Here is a 13410-nt window from a genome sequence, read left to right on the forward strand (position 1 = left end):
GAAAGATATTTTAATGTCACGAGTAAGTACGTACATCTACAATGTCTACGGAGGTGAGTAACTCTCATCACGAGAAGGCTTCCAAACAATGATTTGATCAGATTACAGTCAAACAATGAAAGAAATCTGCAAGGATTTCCTCAATGCTACATTTCACAACTAGACTGAAAACGTTGAGTCGGTCAGTCGATGTTACGAATTCCTGGAACTGTGTGACTTGTTAGGTCAAGCGTGTTTTATTCATAAAATGTCACAAACTGCTCATCAGTGCTCAACAGATGACCCAAACTCATAATTGACTTTTTAAAACTGTAGTCCTTTAGGTTTTCCATAGATATGACAGGCACGTGGATGCTAAATATTTTCCACCCAAAATTAATAACATGACATGATGACACAAGGCTGTGATTTGTCCTCTTATAGTCGACCCTTTCAACCTCTATTTTTATGGATAACTTTGGCTTGGATGTCAAACTTTTTGGACAGTGCATTGACATTCACTGATCATTATTGCCTTTGGAGATCCAGCATCACTCAAGGGGGATTTTAAGAAAACTAAACCATTCCATTTTGGGAACATCAATCATGACTTCAACTTCTTATGGTACTTAAAGGGGTTTTCAAAATTAGAAAACCATAGATGCCTTCTTTGAAAAAAAAACAAAAACGACACAACCAAACATATAACAGGTTTGGTATTAGCCAAGACTCTTTCACTTCAAAAGCGATAAGTTCCAATACTAGATACAACATATACAGTATACAGAAGAATGTGGCCATGTTTCTTTCATGCTGGAAACCCTTTAATCCGTTATTATCATCAAATCGTTTAATCAGTGTTAATAACTGAACAACCTTGGTTTGTGCCGCGTTGAGTGTGTTGGCATCAACTTTGCGTAGACAGGTCAAGGTTTCTTCGCTTCCGGTAAGTGGACATCCTACTTCCTCCGCCAGTGATTTAACTTGCTGTCGAGCTCTTCTCTCACTTACGGGTAACATTGGAGAAAAGGCTGAGCCCCCCTAGGAATGAGATGCAATGAAATAATGAACGGGAATTAGTCATTTGGCTTATTTTACTCGGAAGGGTCCATCAATCATGTTGACTTTGAATGGAGTGGCCGTCAAGATGGTGCCACGCCATTCAAATTCTGTGGGGCTACAATAAAAGCGAGACAAACTCATGAGCACCACGACTCCACTTCAACCCTTTCTCTCTGGAGTGCCAAACACAATGGAGTCTTTAAATATGTAGCTCCCAGAGAATCGGATCATAGATTGCATATAGTTGCACACTTGTTCTAGATTGTAATTGTAGCTTAATAAGCTGTTCTCCAAAAAGTCTCTATGTTTCCACGGTGAAAAATACTAATTACCATTTTGTCCGATTGTTTTCACTTGCAACCTTCCAAAATTCTTAATTATCAATGGACCCTACCAAGGAAAAACTTTTCAAAGAAGTCAAATACTGTTTCTAGGCATCTGTTGTGCCTGTAGCACAAAAGATCATGTCATCTGATAAGCAAAGGAAGTTGATTGTCAAAAACTCAATGTGATGTGTGAGATTATTTTAGATGTCACCTTATACTTCTTACTTAATAAAACTGCTACAGTAGATGTTCAATCAGAACCAATAGATCTTGTTTATTAACCCTTTATACTCTAAGAAGAGTAGCCTTGATCTTGACCAGAAATTATGTTACCCATTCCTGGTTAATATTCTTTGTATATTGTATATTTTGGAGAACAGCCACACTTCTTCCATACTTTTCACTACCATTTTGGACAAACTCTTCAAAGAGATTTCTCTAGCAGAAAATTGAAATGACTATGGGTTTTCTAGTCCAATCTTTCTAATCTGAGATACCCCAATTAAAATTAAGTTGATCAAAGTACCCCAAAGGCTTCCATCATATAAGTGTCATGCCTCCGATTTGATCTGGCTGCCTCCACTGGACTACAGTAAGGTTCAGTCGCTATCTGGGTTCTGAACAATTTGTCTCTGTGTTTCCACGTGTTGTATCTTTAGCCAACAAGTGTTTTTTAATATGTAATTTGGTCTTCTCTATCACGCGGCATATGTTACTACTTACGCCCTCTCCAGGCTTTTATTCCCTGGCGGTGATATTTCTAAAGTGGACGCTGCTTGTAACTAGAGCCTGTTGGTTTTATTTTTCTCCAGGTTTATTATTGCTTTTGGTTTATCTTATTTTACACTGCGCTTTCCATCAGTTTCTTAAGGAAGTATGTGGAACTCTTGATGGCAGCTTAGGAAGCAATTGGTCTGAGTGGTCATCTGACTTACCAGTTAGGATTGTTTCAGTCTGGACAAGGACCTATAGAGACTGTGCAGCTGGGACCTCTAGGCTGTATAGTAACCAGGCGGGTCAGGTATAGTAGTCTTAATGGGAACCTGTCACCAGATTGGCCACCACCAGTGAGCCCTTATATGCAGAATTCGAGAATACTGTATATAAGAGCTCAGGCCGCTATATAGAACGTAAAAATCACTTTTATTATACTCAGCTAGGGGGTAGTATGGTCCAATGGGCGCTGCTGCTTTCCAGTCTGGTGCCTCCTCTCTGCAGTGATTGGTGTCCTGCTTCTACCCAGCCCAGTATAGATGATGTGCCCTACGTCATCCACACAGGCCAGAATTGCAGTCCTGTGCAGGTGCACTTTGATCTCGTCTGCTGAGGGCAGATCAAAATACTGTAATGTGCAGGTGCGAGGAAAGGTTAAAGATTGCTGCACATGCGCACTACAATACATTGATCTGCCCAGAGCAGGGCAGATCAAAGTGCGCCTGCACAAGACCGCAATGCCAGCCTGTGTGGATGACGTAGGACACGTCATCCATATTGGGCTGAGTAGAAGGAGGACGGCAGTTGCAGCAGAGAGGAGACGCGACACCCATCGGACCGGACTGTCCCCTAGGGGAATATAATAAAACGGATTTTTATGTTATATATGTTATAATATAACTGATTTTTATGTTTATGTTATAATTAGGGATGATCGCATACCTCAAATATTCGGCTTTGCGAATATTTTCAGAATAGGTCGCGAATATTCGATACGCAATGTAAGTCTATGGGAAACCCGAATAACAACTATTCGGAACTATTTGAGCTTCCCATAAACTTACATTGCGCATCGAATATTTGCATAGCGGCGACCTATTCGTCGGATATTCGCGAAGCCGAATATTGAAGGTATTCGATCATCCCTAGTTATAATATAATAAAACTGATTTTTATGTTATGAAGAGCGGCCTGAGCTCTTATATACAACATTCTGGAATGCTGTATATAAGGACTCACTGGTGGTGGCCACAGCTTATAGGGGACAAATCTGGTGACAGGTTCCCTTTAAGTAAAAACCTTATTTTAAATTTTCTACTACGTGTGAACTTTATCGTGCACAAAAACAAGATGTTGTACCTATTAAAAATACAACATTCCCATAGCTTATGAGTTAGGCTGCTTTCACACATCCGGTTTTTCCTGTGCGGCACAATCCGGCACTTTGCAGAAAAACCGCAATCGTATGTTTTTGCCGCCGGTTGCGTTTTTTGTGCATAGACTTACATTAGTGCCGTATTGTGTTGCATGGGCTTGCGTTCCATCCGTTTTTTGCCGCATGCGGCAGATTTAGCCGATGCGGCAGCCGGATGGAACGTTGCCTGGCACGTTTTTTTGTCCGGCAAAAAAACCCGGATGCGGCGCGATTTGCAATGCATGCCTATGGACGCCGCATGTGGCGTCCTGTGGCAAACACTGCTTCCGGCCGCCGCATGCATTTTTTTCCACTGCGCATGCTCAGTAGCCTGCCGCAAGCGGCAAAAACCGTACGGGCCGCATGTCAAAAACTTATGCAAAGGATGCGGTTTTGTCGCCGCATCCGTTGCATAGGTTTTAGAGCCGGATTGGCCGGCTCTGCTAAAACCGGAGGTGTGTAAGCAGCCTTACTGAACATAGAAGAGTAGAGATGACGTTGGTCTACAAAGTAGGGCTTCATGGCCGCATGTGGCCACTGGGCAATAGGTTCATCACTCCTTTTCTAGAGGGCTGTTCCTCTCTGAATGCTACAAGGAAATTGTTTTGTTAGTCATCTCTGTGGACAAGAAAGTTATTCTATCACGTCTTTCATTTGAAGACATGCACCACACGAGAAGAGTACTCACGTTATCACGTTATGAAACACCATATCGGTAAGAATGGTGCAAATTCAGTGAGAATCTACATTATTGGAACAATTTTGCAGTGTGCTTTTTTATTTTGACATGGATTGTGAAATACAAGTTTGAAGTTATAGTCTTAAACAGCAACCATTATTCTTTTCTGCAGAGTTGAGCGATGTCTTAATAAAACAGGAACTTCTCAGTAAGTGCTAGAAACTTTCTTTGTTCCCCCCCAGAGGAAGTTTGTGGCCTGTTTTGCAACTGACGTTCTGCTTCAGTGTGTAACCTTCATAACAGTGAAGCTGGTTTCTCTTCCAGTCCCCCAACTACGACCCAAGAGATCAACATCAGCCCTACAAAGGTCCAGATATCGAAGGCAATGGGATTTTCGCAGGTAAATCTTTTTTTTTTTTTTTTTTTTTTTAAAAACCCTCAAATTGGAAAACTTTTCACCAAATTTTACCTTTTCGTTGGGTTAATTTTGGAAACTTTTTCTTTGGAAATACTTTTTGATCATAGAGGTAACTAAATATGAATATGCTTCTCCCAACTGTAACCCTTCATCGTATGGTGGTCATCTGCTAACAAATTAAGCCTTTGGTAGTTTGTAAAAATTGGATCATTTTGTGGCTCAACATAAGGAAATAACAAGTGTCTGCCTTGAAATCATTTTTTTTAACATGTCCGATGGCCAAATGTATCAATCAACTTGGAAATATCCATTTTTGTATTTTTTTTTAATTGTATGGATTTTTAGCATTATCTGTGATAGTTTACTTGGAGTTGATCACCAATCCAGGATTTTTTAGCCCCTAATTTGAGGATAGTTTGTAATTATTTGGCAGAATTTACTTTTGCCTTTTTCTGGATTAACAGAGCAGGATAATACTTTGACCTTAATGATTATGTGTAATTTTTAAACCTTATGTTACAATTGTAAGTTTTTGTAAATTACATTTTTGGTGCTTATTATATTTACAAATATTTTTAAGAAATAGAATAAATTTCCAAAATAGAAAATTGAATCTAACATATTTCAGTATATCATCACTGATACATAGGAAAATAGTAACAAATCGCAATATCACAATATGGGCAAAATACGAAATTATTGAGGAAGAGTAATATAAAAGAGAAATATGGAGACATGGGTAACTTAAAAAAATAAAAATTCGTTCTATTATTGCTAAATTTGTGGAAAAAAAGTAGCTTAGATTAAAAAAAATCCAAAAGTTTGGAGCTACAAATATACAAGATTTAATGTTTTACAATAAATTTCAGTAACCCATCAGTTTACATAAACAATAGACGTCTGTTCTCCCACGCATTTACAATTTTATGTCTAGTTTCATGAACCATCTAAATAACAGATCAATATAAAATAAAATACTTAAAATACCTATAAAAATATTAAATTAAAATAAAAAAAAAACTTTACTTTGATTGTTGGAAGCTCTGTCTCCATAAAATATTGTTATAAAATGTGTTATAAAATGATGTACTTTTCTCCGGTATTATGTAATTTGGACAATTTATTCAATAAAGAGGTTTATGAGAAAAAAAAATTAAAATAAAAATCCTTAAGATTTAAAAACTAATGGGCACCGATAGTTTGGTCAAAATTATAATTAAACGCTTTACGTGATCATTTTTGCTCTCAAACCAGACACTTTATATGTAGAAATTAATGAGGTGCAGAGTAATAAATTGCTGAATTCTAAATTAATTTTTATAACAATTTTCAAATTTTAAATGTTAGAACTTTTTTCTTTTCCCTTCCTGTTGGTAAATTCATAATGGTCTAAAAGAAATGTAATCCATAGAGTATCATTTTTAAGGCAATGTGGTTATTCTTTTCATTAACACATTGCCAAAATCTTCTAACAATATAATAGGTTACAATATTGTTGTTATTATTAGTTAACCCGGTCCAAAAAAATGGCAAGAAACTAAAAATGCGAAGATTTGTCAGATAAAAAACAAAAAAAGATAAAAAACAAAAAAAATAATTGAGCAAATCTGGTCTATTGGCTGGACTATGTGGATCCATTGTTTTAAATTTCCCAATAATAGTTATTGTATATTACAAAATTTTGTGATCATTTGGGCTTAACTAGAAAGGCCAAGATATGTCCAACTGGCTCAAACGTTTAATATTTTTGATTATTGCTGACTTTATATTATATACTATAAATATATTCTTATTTATCTTTTTAATATATATTTTATGTTGCCATTTCTTTCTCCTTGATTTAATCGTTATTATTGTTATCATTATTATTATTATTATTATTATTATTATTATTTTAGTATTCTCATACTTTTTATAGGATGTTTCTGCGGTCCATATTACCTTTTTATTCTACACTTTCCCTAGAATAGGAGGAAACTTCTTGAGGCCTAGGAGCAAGGCTTGAATTGTTTGTAAAAAAAAGGTCTGCACCCCAGATGACACATTTGGTGTCGAAACTTACGGAATATCAAAGTCTGCACAATACATGTAGAAACACATTGCACTGTGTTTTTCAGACAGTGTTATTTGTGGACTGAGGGGAGGACATATCATTAATGCAACCTGTGTAGACACACAGGGGCCAATTTCTACCTCCAAACCAGGTGACATTGTACATTTTGATGACTTATTGGACTGAGATGCCCATGTACTGTTATTGCACAAGGGCCCTGTTCTGTTTGTGTCCGTCAGTGTGGGCACTTTGCTACAAACCATTATGTGGAGGACTCATAGACGTTGCTCACAGAGAACATGTTTTTTTTTTGTATTAGGATGGATAAATGGATCTTCGTTTCGCACTATAATTTATATTGCGGTTTTATTTTTGGGGGCCATTGTACAGTACTTTAAACATAAATACATCCCATCCTCCACCCTCTCAGTGACAACCGACAGAAGGAGGAAACAACTGATCTTTCACTTCTCAGTATTGGCACATCATGTCTCCTATGTTTTCTGGTGCTCTGCCAGAGAGAAATTTGGCCTAAATTCGTCACCCTACACTGATTTGTATGTGGAACTGGAAGGAGAACATGCGCATGGACAGTCTGCGAGCAGAACATTATGTATGATGATCCTCTGTGTAAGGGGGTGACCTGTGAGTGCTCTGTACTCGTAACTAGTGATGAGCGGGCACTACCATGCTCGGGTGCTCTGTACTCGTAACTAGTGATGAGCGGGCACTACCATGCTCGGGTGCTCAGTACTCGTAACTAGTGATGAGCGGGCACTACCATGCTCGGGTGCTCAGTACTGGTAACTAGTGATGAGCAGGCACTACCATGCTCGCGTGCTCTGTACTCGTAACTAGTGATGAGCGGGCACTACCATGCTCGCGTGCTCAGTACTCGTAACTAGTGATGAGCGGGCACTACCATGCTCGCGTGCTCAGTACTCGTAACTAGTGATGAGCGGGCACTACCATGCTCGCGTGCTCAGTACTCGTAACTAGTGATGACCGGGCACTACCATGCTCGCGTGCTCAGTACTCGTAACTAGTGATGAGCGGGCACTACCATGCTCGCGTGCTCAGTACTCGTAACTAGTGATGAGCGGGCACTACCATGCTCGCGTGCTCAGTACTCGTAACTAGTGATGAGCGGGCACTACCATGCTCGCGTGCTCAGTACTAGTAACTAGTGATGAGCGGGCACTACCATGCTCGCGTGCTCAGTACTCGTAACTAGTGATGAGCGGGCACTACCATGCTCGGGTGCTCAGTACTGGTAACTAGTGATGAGTGGGCACTACCATGCTCGGGTGCTCAGTACTGGTAACTAGTGATGAGTGGGCACTACCATGCTTGGGTGCTCTGTACTAGTAACTAGTGATGAGTGGGCACTACCATGCTGAGGTGCTCATTACTGGTAACTAGTGATGAGTGGGCACTACCATGCTCGGGTGCTCAGTACTCGTAACTAGTGATGAGCGGGCACTACCATGCTCAGGTGCTAAGTACTCGTAACTAGTGATGAGTGGGCACTACCATGCTCAGGTGCTCAGTACTCATAACTAGTGATGAGCGGGCACTACCATGCTCGCGTGCTCAGTACTCGTAACTAGTGATGAGCGGGCACTACCATGCTCGGGTGCTCGGTACTGGTAACTAGTGATGAGCGGGCACTACCATGCTCAGGTGCTCAGTACTTGTAACTAGTGATGAGTGGGCACTACCATGCTCAGGTGCTCAGTACTCGTAACTAGTGATGAGCGGGCACTACCATGCTCAGGTGCTCAGTACTCGTAACTAATGATGAGCGGGCACTACCATGCTCGGGTGCTTGATACTCGTAACTAATGATGAGCGGGCACTACCATGCTCGGTACTCGTAACGAGCAGTTGGATGCTTGGATGGACGCAACTCAAGGACCCGAGTATAATGAAAGTCAATGGGGAATTCTTCCAGAAAAATGCTCGAGTTCCTCATTGACTTTCATTATAGTCAGTTAACGAGTACAGAACACCGTAGTATAAAAATGCTGATTAAGGAAACTGAGCACCCGACCGAGCTGCTCGATCATCCCAAGCTGTGCCACCTACTGTTTGGTGTCACCGTCCTATGTAGGTTGGTGGCACCACTGGATGACATCCCGCAGGAGACAGGATTATCAGTCAGTAAGAAGAGCATTTTCTGACAGGGGAGGACAATGTAGTGGTGCAATGCAATATCTGTAGGTCATAGTGGAGCCTCCATTATTTCTGGTGCTGGCTGTGATACAAGGAGATCCAATGCGAGATGGGTCAGAGGACTGGGCACAGAGAGCTGTCAGGGAGCATGGGTGGACCCTGAGGAGGAATGGAGACCATCTGGTGGCATTCAGAAAGTGAAGAGAATATCCCAGGTGGTCTAGGGTCACTTCGTAACCTGAGATAATTGATGGTTTAGACCTGCTCTTCTCAATTATGCATCTGGAGGTAAGGAAGACCGGTGACGCCACGTCTACAGATTCCTACTTCAAAGTGCACGAGATCTGCAAGACTCCTGTCACATGTCCGCATCCATCACGTGCCGGCTTCCCTCCTGATGTGGAAGTGAGCGGAGCAGGACTAACCCTATAACTACCTCTGGTCACCAAATATCCCTAGACCACCTGGGATATTCCATTAACTTCACTAGACCACCTGGGATATTCCATTAACTCCACTAGACCACCTGGGATATTCCATTAACTTCACTAGACCACCTGGGATATTCCATTAACTTCACTAGACCACCTGGGATATTCCATTAACTTCACTAGACCACCTGGGATATTCCATTAACTTCACTAGACCACCTGGGATATTCCATTAACTTCACTAGACCACCTGGGATATTCCATTAACTTCACTAGACCACCTGGGATATTCCATTAACTCCACTAGACCACCTGGGATATTCCATTAACTCCACTAGACCACCTGGGATATTCCATTAACTCCACTAGACCAGCTGGGATATTCCATTAACTTCACTAGACCACCTGGGATATTCCATTAACTTCCCTAGACCACCTGGGATATTCCATTAACTCCACTAGTCCACTAAGAATGCCACTATCAATCCCTTATGCTTTGCTAAATCATCATGAGACCATGGATTGGTAAATCACTCTAGACCACCAGGGCTTTTACTGTCAACCACTAAACCCTTCATAAACCATCAGAGATAAAAATGTGTTAATACTTAACATTACATATCATTAACCCCCTAAGCCACCGTATAAAAATGTACCATTATTCCCAAAGCTACCCCAGACCACCAGTATTAAAGGGGTTGTTCAACTCCTTTTTAATGGGCCCCTGATTGCCTGGATGTTGAGGCCAACGTCTTTCTATGTAATTAGGCAGATTAGTCATGTCAACCTATCCCTTTAAATCAAACCTGTCCCCAGATTTTACAATACATTATTTAAATAGATTTCTTAGATCTGATGAGGCCGGTGTACTTATTTTAAAAACTCATTTCAGAACAGCTGAATAATCCTGATGTTAAAATGTGCATTTACAAATTTTATGTGTATTCAGTCTCCGCCCACAAAGCCTGACTGACAGCTGCAGCTTGTACTGAGCAGTGTGAGATCTCAGCTGCTGCAGGGAGGAGGAACACTGAGGATGGACAAAAAGGAGCTATCAATAAGGGTAGGAGAAAGCTGAAAATTCATCAGCAGGGAGAAGGGACACTCAGGGACTGTTAATTAGGCAAGATCAGTAGAAATTCAGCAACAGGGAGGAGGGACATTGAGAAGATATCAACAAGGCTAGGTAGATGGATATCGGGCAGCAGGGAGGAGGAACACTGAGTAGCTATCAATAAGGATAGGTAGCCAGAGATAGCCATGAAGAAGGGACACTGAGGAGCTTTCAATCAAGGTTAAGTAAATGGATATTAAGCAGCAGAGAGGAGGGATATTGAGGTCAATCAGAGGCTAGGTGGATTGATATTGAACAGCAGGGAGGAGGAACACTGAGGAGCTGTCAATCAGGTTAGGTGCATGGATATTGAGGAGCTGTCAATCAGGTTAGGTGCATGGTTATTGATCAGCAGGGATATTGAGGAGCTGTCAATCAGGCTCTGTAGATGGATATTGAACAGCAGGAAGGAGGGACACTGAGGAGTTGTCAATCAGGCTAGGTGGAGGGATATTGGGATATTGAGCAGCAGGGATACTGAGGAGCTGTCAATCAGGCTCTGTAGATGGATATTTTGCAAAAGGGAGGAGGGACACTGAGAAGCTGTCAATCAGGCTAGGTAGATGGGTATTGAGCAACAGGGAGGAGGGACAATGAGGAGCTGTCAATCCGGCTAGATGGAGGGATATTGGGATATAGAGCAGCAGGGACACTAAGGAGCTGTCAATCAGGCTCTGTAGATGGATATTTTGCAAAAGGGAGGAGGGACACTGAGAAGCTGTCAATCAGGCTAGGTAGATGGGTATTGAGCAACAGGGAGGAGGGACAATGAGGAGCTGTCAATCCGGCTAGATGGAGGGATATTGGGATATTGAGCAGCAGGGACACTAAGGAGCTGTCAATCAGGCTCTGTAGATGGTTATTGAGCAGCAGGGAGGAGGGACACTGAGGAGCTGTCAATCAGGCTAGGTAGATGGTTATTGAGCAGCAGGGAGGAGGGACACTGAGAAGCTGTCAATCAGGCTAGGTAGATGGTTATTGAGCAGCAGGGAGGAGGCACACTGAGAAGCTGTCAATCAAGCTAGGTAGATAGTTATTGAGCAACAAGGAGGATGGACACTGAAGAGCTGTCAATCAAACTAGGTGGATGTATATTGAGCAGCAGGGAGGAGGAGCACTGAGGAGCTGTCAATCATGCTGGATGGGTGGAAATTTAATCTAAAGGGATTGTGACAGCTACAAGAAAGTCTTATTTGTAAATAATGAAATTCTACTATTAAATAGTTTTTATAAACATGTTTGACTGTGTTACCTGAAGAGGGGCAACAGGGAGAAAATTAAGTTTTATTCTCCCTACAGCTGCTGTACCAGGTAAATGGTGTTTTTTTTTTCTAACTGACAGGTTATCTTTAAACATTCAAAAGTGTTGATTCAGCCATTCTGACATCTGACATGGGTTTTACAATGTTAGTACACCAGCCCCATCAGGTTTAAGAGATCTATTTAATAATGAATGCACATTTGGTGACAAATCCCCTTTGAATGGTGCCTCTTTGATACGTTGATAAAGTCAGGATCTGGATTTGATAAATCAGGATATAATATTATTGACTGCTCTAAGAGGACAATCCCTTTAAGCCGGCAAACCCATTGTCCATACTCTAACCTCCCCATTTCTTCAGCCATCCCCCAGCGCGGGGCAGACGGCTCATTCACACCTCATGACGACTCCGGGCCTTTGGTAACCACAGCTTTCTCGTCTTTCATGTCACCCTAGAAGTGGTCGCTATTTTTAAACTGACTTCTCTTAAAATAGCAGAAATGAGGTGTTTGGTTTTTCTTTTTTTTTTTTTTTGACTTGGTTCTCAGAGAAAAGGTTCTCACCTATTTCTTCAGAAGAACATCAGGATATTACATGCACATACGTCTGAACACAATCAGAGGATCAAAAAACTACAATACGAATCCAATCAGATAGATTGACTTCAAGGGGTTTTATAGAGTAACAAACCCTGGCTGATTTCTTGAGAAAACAGCGCCACCCGTGTTCACAGGTTGTGTGTGGTATTGCAGCTCAGACCTTTTCATTTCAATGGACAGAGGCAAAAGTTTTTGTGCTTTTCTGTACGAGGCCTAATATGAAGTCACTTTAATTGTGACTTAGAAATGACCTTTAAGATGAATTATTGCAAAAAAATTTTTGACGTGAAAGTTAATGTCAGTAGACAGTGAAAAGGTAAGGTCTGGAATGATGGCTGGTGATATGTGTCAGGCTGCGAAAGATAAAGACCTCCAAAATTTAATATCTGGGTAAACTACAATGACTGATGTATTTTTAAATGGCTTAGAAAAAACAGAATGACTCCTGCTGGGAACAGCGCCACCCAGGTCAACAGGTGATGACCGATATTACAGCTCAGCTCCAATGAAGTGAAAGTGCACACATACAGTATATACATGCGTGGTCAGAATTGTTGGTCCCCCTCATTTAATGAAAGAGGAACCCACAATGGTCACAGAAATAACTTGAATCTGACAAAAGTATTGATAAATAAAAAATCTATGAAAATGAACAAATAAAAGTCAGACATTGCTGCTTTTCTGCTTCCACAGAATTTTCTAAAAAATTAAACTCATGAAATATGTTTATACAGAAATGATGGCGCCCCTGAACATAATGTGACAAAAGGGACATGTTACATCAAGGTGTGTCCACTAATTAGCATCACAGGTGTCTACAATCTTGTAATCAGTCAGTGGGCTTGTATATAGGGCTATAGATAGTCACTGTGCTGTTTGGTGACATGGTGTGCACCACACTCAACATGGACCAGAGGAAGCGAAGGAAAGAGTTGTCTCAGGAGATTAGAAAGAAAATTATAGACAAGCATGTTAAAAGGTAAAGGTTATAAGACCATCTCTAGGCAGCTTGATGTTTCTGTGACTACAGTTGCACATATTATTCAGACATTTAAGATCCATGGGACTGTAGCCAACCTCCCTGGACGTGGCCACAGGAGGAAAATTGATGACAAATCAAAGAGACGGATAATACGAATGGTAACAAAAGAGCCCAGAAAAACATGTAAAGAGATTAAAGGTGAA

At 41.0% G+C, this 13410-nt stretch overlaps 2 protein-coding genes across 6 annotated transcripts in view; one reads left to right on the top strand and one right to left on the bottom strand.

Moving 5' to 3' along the window:
* The window catches only part of TG (thyroglobulin), a 221975-nt gene that overhangs the window by 30541 nt on the left and 178024 nt on the right, over positions 1 to 13410 (bottom strand). The window contains exon 42 of the mRNA XM_075316012.1: positions 856 to 1020. Within this exon, the coding sequence (XP_075172127.1) occupies positions 856 to 1020 (165 nt within the window). The remainder of the gene's footprint in view (positions 1 to 855; positions 1021 to 13410) is intronic.
* The window catches only part of SLA (Src like adaptor), a 43538-nt gene continuing 34635 nt past the window's right edge, over positions 4508 to 13410 (top strand). For all 5 annotated transcript variants that reach the window (XR_012754650.1, XR_012754651.1, XR_012754652.1 and 2 more), the window contains exon 1: positions 4508 to 4574. The gene's annotated coding sequence lies outside the window, so the exon portion shown is untranslated. The remainder of the gene's footprint in view (positions 4575 to 13410) is intronic.

Source organism: Anomaloglossus baeobatrachus, chromosome 6, assembly GCF_048569485.1.
Source record: "Anomaloglossus baeobatrachus isolate aAnoBae1 chromosome 6, aAnoBae1.hap1, whole genome shotgun sequence".
In the NCBI taxonomy this organism is placed as follows: Eukaryota; Metazoa; Chordata; class Amphibia; order Anura; family Aromobatidae; genus Anomaloglossus; species Anomaloglossus baeobatrachus.